The sequence below is a fragment of the Rhea pennata genome, chromosome 2 (genome assembly GCF_028389875.1).
Source record: "Rhea pennata isolate bPtePen1 chromosome 2, bPtePen1.pri, whole genome shotgun sequence".
Taxonomy (NCBI): Eukaryota; Metazoa; Chordata; class Aves; order Rheiformes; family Rheidae; genus Rhea; species Rhea pennata.
The window spans coordinates 107006815-107023328 of record NC_084664.1 but is presented as its reverse complement, the minus strand read 5'-3'; the positions used below and the strand labels follow the sequence as shown (position 1 = coordinate 107023328).

Genomic DNA, 16514 nt, shown 5'->3' with positions numbered 1-16514 from the left:
TTTAAATACAGTCTGTAATCAAAAGAGCTTTTTATTTATTTCATGCTTTTGCCCTGTAGGTACCTTTGGCAGCATGATATAAAGAAGTTCTGCAGCTAAAAGGAGCTGACATACTGAAAAGTGATATCAAAAATTGCATTTCATTGAGTTTTAATTGTAGGAATATAATAAAGTTTAGGAATATAACAGTCTATCTAAATGGCTTTATTTATACGTGATTTAATGTCTAGTCAATTTATAATAATAAACATATAAAAGGTGAAATCTTATTTTTGTGGCTTCCTGAATTGCAATGGTTCACTCTAAATGAGTACTTTGTTATCCATTTTAATTTCATCCTCATTTCACCTTGTATTTGGCACTTCTTAAATACTTCTTGTTTGCTTCGTTGCTCAGTCAGACAAGGAAGATGCCTATTACAGAGAGAACATTGCTTACTTAGGGTTAATGCAAGCAATTCCCCTGAAATGCAAAGCTCCATTTAGTTCTGACTCACAAGGCTTGCACTTTTTAAAACATTATAAGCATCAAATATATATTTTTTATTTGGTCAGAGAAGGTTCATAACTGTAAAAGGTAGAAAACAGACTGATTTAAATGCAATTTGAGGCTTTTTCGTTTTAAATGATCCTCTTCTTTGGTGAATTCTACCAGTTCTTAAATGACCAAGATTTTGAAGGGAAAAAGACAAGATAAGCAATAAGATAAAACTTGTCTGCATTATTACTGAAAAGTCATTGATGATCAAATCAAAATTTCATTGAAGATATAAAATCAAATTATTTTATAACCTTTCTGAATACATATATATATATATATATATATGCGCTAGACTAACATGCTTTGTATCGTGTCTGACATTTGCTTTAGAAATGTAGAAAAAATGAGTGGGGAGACTCTGAAGGATTTTTAGCTGATCACATTCAGATCAGAACAAATCATAACATCTGGTACTGTGACTAAGAATCAATCAGGTTGTTCTGATTCATCTTATACTCCTTTTTAAACTTTTCATTTATACAGAAGAGAGTTAAAATAACATATGTCCTTTCCATTAGTATATCTTCCTGCCTGTAGCTAGTTTGTAGTTATGTCATGGTAACAGTAAGTAAAATGAACTGTAGCAGACAGAGGAGGAAAAATCAAAGCAAATAAATGTAAAATAACTACACTCATTTTGATAATTTTGAAGAGAATAAAATTCAGTATTTGTCCTGAGAAACTGTGTTGTAAGAAAATAGTCATTGGAAAATTCTGTTTATAGCTATAAATGCAGATCTATCAATAGTGATAATGAAACGCAAGGAATCCAGTCTCTCAGAAAGTTATTGTACAAACTCAGTTCCGTTGATATATGTAATGATGGTGAGAAAAACCCTAATAATTTTTTTTGATGTATTATGTAAAAGCTGCAAATAATTTGTTTGTTTGTTTGTTTTAAGTCCTGACAATAGTTCTTGTCTTTTTTCCTGATAGGTACTCATTATACCATTTCTTTGGTGAAGGCTATTCAGCAGTGGTGACCTCTTCCAGTCAACCACTCCACAAATTATTATCTCTGGATTCCCAGCTGACACCCTGCCGGAGGCTAGAACTACTGAGACAACTGGAATTGTGCCCGCTCGTGTCAAGGTTTTTTTTTCTTACACAGGAAAAAAAAAAAAAAAAAAAAAAAAAAAGATGAAGTTGGGCAAAGTGGAGTTCTGCCATCTTTTGCAGATGATAGCTCTTTTCCTGTGTCTTTCTGGGATGAATCAAGCAGAGCTCTCGAGGTCCAGGTCAAAGCCCTACTTTCAATCAGGGAGAACGAGAACCAAACGGAGCTGGGTGTGGAACCAATTCTTTGTACTGGAAGAATACATGGGTACAGACCCACTCTATGTAGGAAAGGTAGGGGATTTAACCAGACTTTGGAAGGTGCAGATGCTTGCTTTTTGATGTGTGTATCTGGTGTAAACGGAAACTTGCGATTCTGTCAGTGTGGTTATGTAAGCCAGGATGGGACAAAATACAGTTTTGGGAAAGAAAATATACATATTTTGAAAATGAAAAATATTTAGTGTATCAAAGCAGCAACACATTACATTCCTGCTTCCTCTTGCAACTGTCCTTAAGAGCATTATATTTTAGCTATGCTTCTTTAAAGGAATACAATAATGGAAGTATTTTACCATTACTGGAACAAATGAAATATTTTATTACTAGTATTAGACATTTTTATTATGGAGAAGTAGAGAAATATAATGATGAATAGTTCTTTAAAAGAACTAAAAGCCAGACCCAGAACATAGAAACTCTGTATTTTGTTATTTGCTCTCTAAATATCAGCATGGCTGAAGTCAAGTGAGAAAGAATCAGGCATCTGGGGGTGTGACAAGTAAAAAAGAGGGCATGCCTGAATTGCTGCTCTGCTTTGACGTTGCCTGGCTGGCAGATCGGCACCTTGGGGGCCTCGCTGCCCTCCACGCTTAGCGCAGCCACTGTGGCTTTACCTACGCTCAGCACCGGGCAGCAGGCCAGTACGGAGCCAGCTCTGACATCAGGGCATCCCAAATGGCTCGTTCGCGGCGCCCGTAGCTGCACGTGGAGCACGCGGTGCCCAGCTGTGAATCCAGCCCTTAGCTCATTTGCTGTGTTGTGTTGGTAAGTAATACTCTTCCTTCAGTAATTCTGAAGGGGGGAAAAAAAAGACTCTTGTGTTTCTGTGTAACATTTATGTGTAATCATCTTACTGAAAGAAAACGCAATTTTTCTGTGTAATAGCAGAATCAACAAAAACAGTTTCTCATTAAAATGTCTCAACTGCATAGAAAATGAAGGAGGGGCAGCTTTTGGCAAAATAGCATGATTACTGGAAAAGAGTTGAAGAAATCTGAAATTCACTGCTTTAAATATTCAAGAGTACAGTGAATTTTGGCTTATGTGGTCCATCCCACTGAGATGAAAATGCTGATGCTCATGTTTACATGATTAAGTGCTTAAAACTTGATCATGCCAACTGAATAATCTTAATCAAATTAAATGGGGAACTGCTCGCAGGCTTAAAGCTATGGTTGTGTTTAGGTGCTTTTCTGAACTGGGGCTAGTACTTTGCATAACTGAGACCATAACGAAGGACTGTCTAGGATTAAAAATATTTTATCTTTATTACGGAAGTTCTGAAAATTTTTGTTCATCTTAAGGTTGTTTTAAGGTTAAGTAGTTTCTACTTGGACATCACATAGCTCCTACTTCATGCTGTAAGTTTCATCTTCTAGGCAAAATTATTCTGTTTGGAGCTGTTCTTGTGCCTCTGGGAAATGACATATTCGGCATTTTTGTCTGGTGTTAAAAGGGAAGTGTGGTTTACAATTCAGAATTTCTCTCCTGGAAAAGAAGTGTCTTTAAATAGCTGACTGAAGGCTCGAGCAATCCTAATACTGCATTGCATTACCATATTATGGCCAAAGATGCTCTGGTAGTGCTAGAGCACATGATATTTGCATGCACGTTGTTATTTTTAGCTTCCCAGTCTGCTCTTTCCTGTCCTCTACAGGAGCCCTAGCATTTATAAGCAGATATCTTCTGAAAAGCAACCTTTTTTTTTTTTTTTTTTTTTTTTTTTTTCCTGAAACAATACATGCCCATCCTGCTTTTGCATCAGCAGTATGAATTACTGGCTCAAGAACTCACATTTGTACCAGCAATTCATTTTGTAGGGAAAGCAGACATAAATTTGCACTTGCAAAAGGAAGTCTGTCTTCCTGGAAACAGATCCCTTACTGAGCATCTTATAAGATAAGATGTGCCCAGTTCCTAACCTTCACACCAGAAGGGCTTTTTACTGTGTGGCTCCTGAAGTGCAATCATGACCGAAGCTGCATTCCCACACATGGAAGCAAAGAGGTGAAGAAGTGATTTTCTTTCTGTATGTTAGTGTATTATACACAGCACCACTCTGAAGTGAGCAGCAGTCACTTTCCTCCCCCTTTTCTCCCGTTAAAAATATTTCTGTTCTTGTTTCATGTCCTTTCAAGGCAGGTAGGGACTGAGAAGACTGAGATCTGGATAGGAAGATTTTTTATACTATTTATTTATTTATTTATTTACTTATTTTTGCCTTGGGGAGGAAGCTATGGCAAGGAAAGAGCTGGCATAACTCACTTCTCTCATCAAGTGAAGTGGAAACAGTAACCAGACTCCGCTCATGCACTGCAGAGTGCTCTGCTCCTGGGGAGGTCACTCCTTCACTACCCTATATTCAAGATGCCTTGCAGGGTGCCAATCTAACCGTACACATCCAGGAAGGAAGAACCTTCCTCCAGATTTTTAAGAGCTGTGAGATAAAAACACTTCAATAACATTCAGCCAAATGGAGCTGCGCTATGGGATATCTTTTCCCCACCATTATTCTATTTTAAACGCTCTAGGCAATTCTGTTTGGAGGGCGCTGTTTGGACAATGTTAGGGTTACATGGCAAATTATTCAGAAGTCATGAAATGCCAATGTTAGTTCCATGCTCTGCATTAACTCTGTCCTCCCGGGTGTGAGTATTTTGACATTATATGTGACCCTACATGGTATAATCCTGGTCCTTTTAAATTTTATAATAGGATTCACATTCACCTCTGTGAATGTGAGCACAGTCTTTCCCTTAATTTTTCATATTTTTATCACATTTTTTTAACAAGACTTCAGATCTATACCTGAGGAATTTTGTAGTGTTCCTTCTTGTATCCTGGACAATCATTTATTATCAGATTTTTTAATTCAAATTTTAATTTTTATTTTTACATGGCAAGGACCCGTTTGTCCTATCATACTGGAGAAACCTCTGGAGGCGTTCCATTAGTTTTACATTAACGGGAGTCAGAGGTGACTGAGTGTTTTTTTCTTTTTTTCTTTTTTTTTTTTTTTTTATGTAGATCTTTTCTCTCCATGGTGTGCATTTTAATCATCCAGAATTGTATCTTAACTAATTCTGAGTGTCTCCAGGGAGGGGCCTGGTATATAAGCAGACCACATACTGAACCATATATACTTTCTTTCTATCATATCTATGATGGCATATCTATGCCAGCATAGCATATGTTAGGTTCCTTTAAAAGGATGAAGTATTTAACTATTTACCCCTTTTACCTGCCCAAATAGGAATTGCTCTGTTTCAGACATGGCATGTGGGGGATGAGGCAGTTAACTATGATGTTAATTTACTTGGAAGCATAAGTTTTTTCCATTTTCTGGAAAATGTTTACCATTGCTCTGTAATATGTTGTTTAAATTGCTTTACTGTATATTTTCCATATAAATGACTTTAATGGAATCTATTTGGCATAAAAAAATAACAGTATAGTACAGTTTTAAAAGATTCAATACATATCTAAAATTAGAAAAAAAGTGCATGGTATTGTAGTGAGTATATGAAAACCTGTGTGCAGTTACATAATTAAAGTCTGTAAGTGCAGAAAGGGGCACAGTTAAAGCTATATAGGTAACTGTAGCTTAAATGTTTTCTTTATATCTTTCTTATTTTTTATTACGTAACTATGCAGCAACTATGCTTTTTTTTTACTTAGTTTTATAGGTGTTATGCTGTAAGAATGTCAGTCTCATCAAAAGTATTATAATGATACAAAAATATCAGCCAATCATTCTTTTTATTAAAAAAAAAAATAAAATAAAAGGAGCCCCCAAATAAACTTGGAGCAGTGAAGCAAGACCATGCACTGCACTCCATATGAACATCCTGATGGCTGGCTGCCTTCACTGTTTTCTTTTAGGTTCAGACCAACCCTTCCTTTCCAGGGCTCTAAATTTAGGGATAGTTGAAGAGAGGACCAGTTTCAAGCACTCTCTCTGCTGAATCGAACTATATTCTTTACTGAAACTTCACTAAGGTCTGAAGGACTCTGAAAATAAAAGAGAAAAAGAAATAGGTTTAACTGTACAGAAAGATAAAAAAGATAAAAAAAAAAAACATTTAACTTTCAGAGGCTCAGTGGTACTGCTTAAAAGTAATATTTAGAACTTCTAAGGTGCCTTGCATATAGTTGCTGTCTCTAATATCTGTGTGGGGAAGGAAGGCATAAATCCTAACCTTTATTTTCTAGATGGTAAAAACAAATAAAAAAGATTAAAGCAGTGGACTGCAACCACGCAGTTTGTTAAAACTCAGTCATTGTCTTCCAATCCCATTTTACTTGCCCCCTTTTTTTCCTCTAACTATTTTAAGATGACTGTTAGACTGAATTTTTGAACATGGACCAAAGTGCATAAAACGTAGCATTTGCATTATTATCTTCTACGTTCTACAGTAGGAGAGAAGCATGCAGCGAACTTAAGCATTTTCTAGAAAATCAGTGGACTGCAGAGGTTTTACAGATTTGCACCAACGCATTGTGGGAAAAGGGCCTTAAAAGCAGCAAAATGACAAAATTTTTTTAAGAGATCGGTGAATGTGTCAAAGGGGCGACAGAATTACTCACATATGATACCTTCCTATTGTGTAACCTTAACCAAGCCATACAGGCACAGCGAGAAACAGAGCTCTTTTCCGGATCATAGCCTGCCGCTTTCAGGTGTGCTTGGTGACTTTCTGACTGACTTGGGTAATAACTGCCTTTGCTAAAATGCTTTAAAGCAGTGAATATCGTGGAAATGCTGGCCGCTGAGACAAATTCTGACCGATACGCTGGAGTATCAGTGACTGAAAAACTGGGGGAATGTCATCTGTGAATGAAAGAGCTGAGGATCCCTGAACAAAAATAAGGCCAAACGGCTTTTCATCTCTTCAGAAGCTGCAGTGCAGCAGTTTTACTGACGCTTTGGGAAATGAAGAGGAGCTGTGGGAGAACTGTGAAGCCTAAATGTAGGTAAAAGAGGCTAGGTTGTCACATTTACAGACAACCGAGCAGGAGGCCGGGTAGGTGTCCTGTGTGACTCTCTGAAGAGCTGTCCCCTCTCACTGCGGGGGAACCCGGGGAGACTTGCTTTCTGGGCCCAAAAGGCAGCCTCGGGAGTCCCCTCCTAACATCCCCCGGGAGCCTTTGCTCGTGTTTCCCCAGTCTGAAACTGCAACTAAACAGCTGAGAGTCGTTATAGTTCTACACATAAATATTTTGTACTTTTGTTGAAATATTTTTTTAAAAAAAAGTCCTAATTTTTTTTGTGGGCACTATGTTAAAAACAAAAAAAGTAAACATAGCACAACAACTTGGAAAAAACTTCTTTTTTTTTTATCTGTTTTCTCATTTTCTATTTATTTTCTATTTACTTTTAGCATAACTTGCGAAGCACTGCTGTTTTATATACTTTGAAAACGATGTTTCTGAGACTGAAAAAGCAAATCTGCTGTGTTTATGATTTTCATACCTTGCAAGAACTCTTTACCGTTCTGTGCTATGAAATTTGATAACAGTTGACCTTTTAAGTAAAATGGGATATGCCATTCCTGTCAATAATATTCCATCATGAGTGCCGTAAATGAAATGAATGAACAAAAGAGTCAGGTCCTACCTAGCTGCTTTGTGGATTTAAGCAGCCTTGGTGAAGGATCACTTCAGCTGTTTGCACAAAAAGTGATGCGAATTTACCATCTCAGCTGGTACCACAGCCACTAGTACCACAGACTTTTCTTCACCGGACGATCACTGTGACTTTTACATTATTCCATGTTTTACTTTCTTTGGATTACCCTGAATAACTGTCAACTGACTGAGAATCTGAATACTTCCTACTTAGCAGATAGGTCTAAGGTGTCTCTGGGGAGAACTGAGGTTCAAGGTACACAGGAAGAATAATCTGAAGGGATAGTGCAAAATCTACTGCTTTTTTTTTTTCCTGGTTGGTTTCATTAGCTTGTGCAGCTGTGGTCTAATTTCTTCTTTTCTTCTTTATAGCAACTGGTCTTCCTACTCATAGTTGAATGAATACAGAAATAGGTTTTATGCAAGGGATTTAAAGTGATGACAATTTCATATGCTCAAACCCAAAAGGACAATTTATATGTAATTTCATTATTAGAAGTGATAATAGAGTCGAGAAACTTATGGTTGGATACTGAACTAGGACATGCAGCTTTTTGATCTTTTAATATAATGCAGAACATTGATCCTTAACATGTGGCATTACAGAAGAGGAAGGTTAGTGAAGGTGATGACAACCCTCGTAAATTAAGTAGCCCTCATCACCGCTTTTTATTCAATGGCACAGCTATGCTATTTATATAATCTTGCAATACCAGTTCTGTATTTCAGTAGACCAATAGGCTCTACTTGCAGTGCTCTGCTCTGAATTTCTTTTGGATATTATTTAAAACTGTATTTTATGGGTCTCATGACAAAATAGAAAGGCAAGAGTAAAAGCTAGTTTTGCAATGATATGTAGATGCAAGTCTCCTGCATGCTTGACTGGTTATCAGAAAATGCCTTCTTTTCTTGAGAGCATGAGGAGATTTACAATTTTTGTGTTAGTCATGCCCATGCTGATTCCTAAAAAAAAAAAAAATAATAATAATCAAGAGTTCCTTCTCCTTTTCATCTGCTGAGTTTGTTTTTAGTCCTCTACTGCTTTATATTGGCTGTCACTCATTATCCTTATACTATATGTCTTTCCTCTGGTCCTACAGGTGCAGATTAATGGTGTTGGAAATACAGAATTGTAAAGCTGGAGCTACCAAGAGTTATCAGTATTTGCATTATTCCAGAGCCAAAAAGTCCATTCATAAAACAAAAGCCCACTATGCTAGGCACAGTGCTAGTAAGCACAGCTCCTGCCCTGAGATTAGAAAAGAAGAGGTAATACAGGATTTATGAGAAATAACAACAGAATCCAAATATGGAGACATTAAATAACATGCCAAGCATAACTTGAGAAACTATACTGTTTGTTCTATAAATGAGAAACCCACAGTGTTTTAAAGGCCAAGAACATGGAGGCCTTTCCTGCCTTTATTTCCCATCCTCTTATGAATAACCATATGGCTGACATGCATAAGTACAGATCCATTTGACATTTATGTTAGTACGAGGCCATTTGTCTTAAAAGTCTTCTTCCAGGCCAGAAAATAGAAAGGAAATATCTTCCTTGTCCCATTTGGGTAATCATTTATAGGACCCATGTAAGGATGTCTATTTTTCAATGCTAGTTTTTACCAGTTAAGTGCAGCATCTAGACAACATATTTAGAGATCCAGAAAAATCAGGGAATGTTTCTTTCTGGTCCAATAAGTTGGCTTTACATAAAGATACTGATGATTTGTGCTGGTAAATCTCTGCAGTATAGTCTATACATTTTTTTTTCTCAGTTGCTGTGTGTTTTCCTAGAAGAGGTAACTGACTTGGGTATTAATGGTGTAAAGGCTGAAAGAAGAAAGATATTAAGACACTAGGTTGCCTACTTCTGTCAGAATAATTATCAATTAGCTTATGCTTCCAAAGTCTTCTCTGTTACTTTTCCAGTGGATGAGATGCATACTAAATCAGGGACATTTAACTTCTAGAGAAAGTAGTGTAGCCTAAGCTGTTGAGAGTACTCTTCTTCTGTCCTGAATGTCCAAATGGTGGTCATGAGTATGAGTACCAGACCTCAGCATTGGCAGAAGTCTGAAGAGGTCCTTGATGCTTATGCTTGCAGAGTTCGAAGGCTGAAAGAAAGAGGTTCAGCAAGTTAAAAATAGTTTCTGTTTTTATATGAAATTAAAAATATATTGTCAATACATAACTGTAGGTCATTTTACCTTAGAACACATATGCAAATGATATCTGCTTTCCCAGTGCCCAGAAGCACATGATTTTATCAAGACATGTTAATCTCAGCCCCAAAGTCTCACTTATGCTTTATTCCAGGACCATTATAATAGAATTTTATTTGCTTGTTCAAGACAGAGAATGTATTTCTCCCCCCCCTTTTTTAATAATTTTAATTTGTATTTGTATTTGCATTCAGAGCTTTCTTATAGTTTTTGGCTGATTTCTATTTAGTGGAGCCTAATATTTATTTGTGTCTCATTCATTTGCTCAGGAGGAAATGGGGAAGGGATTTGACACTCTTACAATTTCTTGATATGAAAGAAAGAGTTATATTTTTAGCTCAGGAAAATCAGTGGCCTATCTCCCCTAAGATACTGCAAGTGAAATGGGTCATCTTTGGTACATATTATGATTGGTAGCTAATATTAATTCATTATGTTACACGTGGACTACCAACAGTGCAAATCTTCTTCCAATTCCACAAACTTAAAAGACCAGACATGATTTTATTATAGTAGCATTGTACTCTATTGGTAATATTTTGCATTGATTTCATTTGAGGGAAACAGAAATCATACATATTATTCAAATTAGCAGCACTATATTTCCTGAACCTCTGACTCTGAGGAAAAAGTAGACTGAGTAAATCTGTTGTTACTATGCTATATTCTGAGAAATCTGGGAGGATATGATTGTAGAAAATACATATTTTGATTGGAGACTTTGATAAAAGTAAGTAATGAAATTGATGAACATTATTTAGGAAACTTTGTTGCATAGTATTTTTTTCCAAATGCTCAAAAGATAGAAACTAACTATGTGCTCTTGCATCACAATTATAATATTAAATTTTTGGTTTATACATTTCTATGATACTAACTACTTTTTGTTAGTCATACTGCATTCAGTACATTCTACTTTATGATATAAAATATTTATCTTGTTTATTAATTATTTTATTTGAGTAAAAGGAAAAAATACAGGATTTGCTAGTGTGCGTTTCTCATATTCATTACTGAGAGAAAATCAGTTTAAATAAGAAGACAATAATATTTCTGCATTAGCATTTTTGCTTGGATCAGCAGTGTGCTTTCGAAGTGAATCTCTTAGTTGCTTCCACTTACTACATTTTAGTATGCATTGTGGAGTGGGATCTAGATTCCCCTTAGCTAAGACTAAATCAGAACATGAAGTTCACCTGCTGTGCTCCTGCTCGCTAACGAGGCCCACCCATTGCTGCTCTAAAATAAAGCCCTAAAACACATAGTATGGATATCAGATCTTCGGTACCAGTTGTTTAATTCCATATATCCATCCCTACCTTCATTCTGTACATCCCTATTGCGTCAGACTACTTACTAGCATAGATATAGCCAAAGAAGAAGCTCTACTGACAACAGAATAATTTATTATGAAAAGAGATCTATCACCAAAATCGGTAAAATGCTCATAAAATACATCATATATTTAGGATTAATTCTTACAGAAGTTTGTGACTCAGCTTAAAAACTAGTACCATGAATAGTTCCTTCCATATTCAAGTACTTCACAGTATTCCCTGGTGTCACAAGCATATGTCACTGCAAAAGGAATATTGTCCTATACAAGGTGAAAAGAGCACTGTAATAGCACTGTATAATTCATAAGCAATACGTTGAAGAATGAACATTTTATATTTGAAACAAATAGGAATAGTAGGACAAACATAGCTCATTTGCATATAATACTCAATGTACATTTTTCCATGTACTTGAAAAATGCAAAATATGCCTCATTAGCTCAGGCACTGTCTCTGTTTTCAGAAATCTGCTCTGAGGAGAAGGTAGTTTTAAATACTTGAGAAGAAGGCAAAAGTTTTTTAGTATATATAATATATTAAGCTGTACAGTTCTTGGAGTAACTGAAGGTTTAATCTAGAATCTTGAGAAGATCAGGTATATTGACCCTAGTAGAGTATTTGAGAATATTAACTATGGAATATAATTATTTGGACATTCTTTAAATTTGATTTTTAAATGATATTTTATTTGATAGGCTATTAAATCACAGAATCACAAAATGGTTGAGACTGGAAGGGGCTTCTGGAGTGCTCAAGCAGGGTCACCTAGAACATATTAGACAGGATCAGATCCAGGCAGGTTTTGAATATCTCCAGAGAAGACTCCACAACCTCTCTGGGCAACCTGGTCCAGTGCTCCATCACTCTCACAGGGAAGAAATTTCTCCTCAAGTTCAGGCGGAACTTCCTGTGCTTCAATTTCTGCCCATTGCCTCTTGTCCTGTCACAGGGGACAACTGAAAAGAGTTTGTCCCTGTCCCCTTGACACCCTCCCTTCAGGTACTTATACACATGGATAAGTTCCCCCCTCAGTCTTCTCTTCCCCAGGCTGAAGAGGCCCAGCTCTCGCAGCCGTTCCTCATAGGGCAGATGCTCCAGCCCTCTGATCATCCTTGTAGCCCTACGCTGGACTCTCTCCAGTAGCTCCATGTCCCTCTTGTACTGGGAGCCCAGAACTGGACACAAGACTCCAGATGTGGCCTCAGCAGGGCTGAATAGAGGGGGAAGGAGGAGAAATTATGAGGACTGACTGACAACTGGTGACAACATATTCCACATTTTTTTTTTTGTTTTGTTTTACAAGGTAGACAGGTCCGTATTAGGAAAAGTTTAACTTGTTATACCACAGCAATGAAAAGTTTTCAATCATGGTTGGGAAAAGCAGACGGTCATTTCTTAAGTCTCCATAATCACAGTATAAATGGGTGCAACAAATTAGTAGAATGCTTGACTTGCCTTCCTCATACAATTTACACACATTATATGGGAAGAATAGACATAAGGAAAGTGCTTTACATAATTTTGTATTTTCTTTATAACTTACAGGGTTATAATGCTGCATAGTGTTTACATTAAAAACTATTAAACAATTCCTCTTTCTTATGCATGTTTATAATCTTCATATACATAAGGACTGTTATCCTCCCCTCCCACCTCCTCCTCTTTACCACTTAGCAGTTGCTTAGGCAAGTAATATATAGTTTACTCTTTTAATTTTTCCTCATTAGTCAGTTCTCTAGGCCTGTGTTAGTCTTTATCGCTCTCTATTTCCCATCATCATTTTTTCAATATTTTCCCTATAATAAAAAGCCTAGAAAGGACCTTATTATGGCTTGTTAAACAGGAAAAAAAGAAGAGAGAAACTATTTACTGTGTCATTGTATGATTTAAATTGTACAATTCATATTTATTTTTTTTCTTTGCACTATTGCTATGAAGATCTTCCAGCCTTGCTACTACTTTTTTCTTTTATTCTCTCTACTGAGTTAAGTGAACTGCTAGGTTGATGTGAATCCCTCTTGAAGCATTTGGAGAGCAATGTTGTTTACGTTTGTCTATTTGACTGTTTAAGTGAATGGAGCAGATCAAAGGAGGCTTTATAAAGGAAATAAGCAGGAATTGGAGTGATAGCAATGATGAAATATGTACATAAATGTGTGTGTGTGTATAGGAAACAATGCAGGTACCATTCATTTAGGAATAATTCCCACTTGGAATGAAATGGGTGTTCAGTTCAGATTTATCCTGTGAAAAAGGAATGGTAAAATCTCTAGCCTTAAATAGTTTGGTACAGGCAGAAGGGAGATTGAAACAATTCAAGAGGAGAAAACACGTCTTTCACAGTGAACAAGAGAAACACAAGGACCATGATACAGTGATATATGATGTTTTTCTCAGTCCAGAGCCTTATGTAACCAAGCTAAAAGGGCTTGACAAAGCAATCAAGGGAAATATTAATTTAAATTTATATATTACAAGTATATGTATATGCCTTTCTTCACTTTGCTCTTTGCTAAATATGCTACATACCTGTACAAAGGAAATACATTGTATTAATTCTCTTCAATCCATGACATACAGTTTCTGGAATGAGAGCCTCATAGATACTAAAGATAGCTGACAGTGTTATGTTTACACAGACGGGAAAGAAGAGGAGCTAGCCAGAGAATCAATTACAGCCTTTTTTGAGAAATATGCATAAAGCTAGCTCTGCTAAGTAGAGATACTGTTAAAAAGGACAAAAAGGTAGGCAAAGTTAATTTGTGACAGAAAGAGGGAGAATTTGACCCAAAGAAGGCTAATACATGAACAATGTGTGTGTGGGGGGAATACCACAGAATAGAAAAGAAAAACATTTCATAGGTATAAACTAAAAGAATTACTGGGTCAAATAAGTTAGAGTGAGGATAAATGAGAAGAAAAAACAGGCATAATGTGGTTGAGCCCAAGCACAACAGCTCTCCGCAGATAGAAAGAAGGATGAGAGTATGTGTCACTAGCGGGGCGGGAACTGGGCCATGTCCAAACTGTTTGAAAATTAAGAGCTGAAAATTAAACAGATTAATACTCTGATCTACCACTAAGGACAGCAGCCTGCACTTTATGAAGTAAATTTGTGGCTGGAGTTAAGGGGATGGAAATATGATAGTCCCCAGTTTTCTAGGCCTTTCAGAACATCAGCAGACACCTTCCCTCTTAGACTGATACTTTGTCATTCATCATTTCATGTTGCTGCATTTCTTTCAATCTATCTGCAGGTTATGTGAGAATATTTCCCTGAAGACTGATTTCAATATGTTATCAAGATTAGATTTTGCTCCATACTATGTGAGCCACAATATCACATGCAACACTTTCCCTTTATCTTATATTTTAATAGCTAGAGATAGATAGGAGATGGTGCTCTGTTCTGCTGACTGAAAGGCAAAATTCCCTACCTAGAAGTTTTCTGTCAATTTTACTTCTTCATGCACAAAATGAAATTGGTTACTGCTTTTCAGGTGTGATGGTGCAGACTGATGGTTCAGGTGCTCTGTCTAACTCCCAAAATGTCCTCCAAGCAGGCAATGAGGCTCTGTCGAAGACAGAGTGATAGGATGTCCACTCTGATGACAAATCCTTCTGAGCCCTTTAGCACTATAAGGGTCTGTATCTCCAGGCTAAATGAAAAATCTGAGATATTTAGCTCTGTGTCTAAAATAATTTTGTATTCTGTGTGTTAGAGACAACGGCTCAGCTTTGACTTTGGACTATTTTATCTGTGGTTGGTGCAATCCTTAAGCTGCAAAGAACATTTGGGAACACAGTTTTGAACTGTATCAGGTTATAGATCAGATTCAGTTCTCTGGAAATTTTGATTTTAGGGTAATTAGCAAGATGTATGGGAATTGTGCTTCAGCCAAACCATCAACTTTAGAAGAATAAGGGCTTATTACAATGAGTGAAGTCATAAGCAATCTTGCAAGTTTTCTTGGAGTCCAGCATTTTGGCAGTTGTCAATAACCTTTGCCAGGAATAGACTTGGACAGACAGGTGTGAACAGAAGTAGAACTGTCACCATAGATAGTAATGGATGGACTTTTTTTTCCCTTCTTTTTTTTTCCCCTATGATTAGTTTGATTTGTGGGAAATATGCATATAAGTGATGATGAACCATATGCTCAACATTTTCTTAATCTGTTCTCAGAATCACATTCTACTTTTGGCTTTATTGATGGCAATAGAGGTAATGCAATAACATAATTTTTTTTAAAAAAAGCTCTAAAGCATCAAGATATTGTTTAATAATGTTTAATAGAGGATACCATTATATTTGAAGTGAAGTTTTGGAAGGCAAGTTAACAAACTTGTTCTGTTCTTCCTATTTCTGAAGCTGTGGGCCCCAATAATCAATAGAAACAAAATCCTTCCTGATGTTGCACTGTAATGTTCAGCTCAAAGAAAACATTCAATGCTATTAACTTTTTCTCTTAGCTGAACATTTAAATCCCTCCAGGTTGGAGTATGGCACTGTCAGAAAGAAAGGCAGACTGTGGCATGGGAAGTGGAACTTAGGATCATGAGTATGCACACTGGCACTAAGAAATCCCAAGAGTCTTGACTAAACACAGTACAACAGTCTAATGTGTGTTTGATTGTTTGTAGAATAGCAGAAAATTTGCTCTTAAAAGTGACTGTATAAAATTATACCCATTTTTTCAGTAGATGAATTCCATGTACAAGTCATACCTGCCTGTTCTGGTGATATTTTTTTTCCTACTTATTATTTCTATTAGTCCTGCTGAGCTTAACACAGCTGAGAGACAGCACACTGCATTCTATTATTTCTTGAGTATCACCCACAGAATTGTTTGTTATGTTCCACTGAATTACACCTGCACAACCTAGTTGCAAGCTATGGGACCATACATTTTTACAATGAGAATAGACTCTGAAGATAACAGGGTTTTTTCTTATGCAGCTAGAGGCATAATGCGTCTTGTGGAACACTTATTACTACTGACAATGCATAAGAATGATAGAGCTTGTCTTGGCAACGCAGACAAAGTTGCAATGCAAGCAGCTTAATTTTTTACTTGTCCAATGAGTCTGTTTGAAATGCAAATCACGGGAAAACATTGCTGTTTTTATACTACCACTTTTCAGTACACAGAACATTAATAGAAAGACCATTTACTGTCTTGATGACATTTTTATGATCAGATTGGTCTACTTGGTTAATGCAGTCCGTTTTTTGACAGTTAACATTTAATTCAGTAGATTGCTATTGAACAACTGCATTCCTGCTTGTGCCATTATTTTTGTGTATGTGTGGATGCAACACAGCTCTGTTACCGAACTAGCACACCTTTGACAAGAATTGAAGAATTTCGTAGTACATTAGTGTTTCTTTACCCTCCTGTCTAGCTATTGTTTTTGTCTTCCAGTCTTCCACCTGTTTTACATG

The 16514-nt window shown here is 36.6% G+C and overlaps 1 protein-coding gene across 3 annotated transcripts in view; it reads left to right on the top strand.

Moving 5' to 3' along the window:
- The first annotated feature begins 1680 nt into the window (after positions 1–1680).
- LOC134136312 (cadherin-7) overlaps positions 1681–16514 on the top strand; it is a 70529-nt gene continuing 55695 nt past the window's right edge. For all 3 annotated transcript variants that reach the window (XM_062568109.1, XM_062568108.1, XM_062568110.1), the window contains exon 1: positions 1681–1890. In XM_062568109.1, coding sequence (XP_062424093.1) covers positions 1681–1890 — 210 coding nt within the window. The remainder of the gene's footprint in view (positions 1891–16514) is intronic.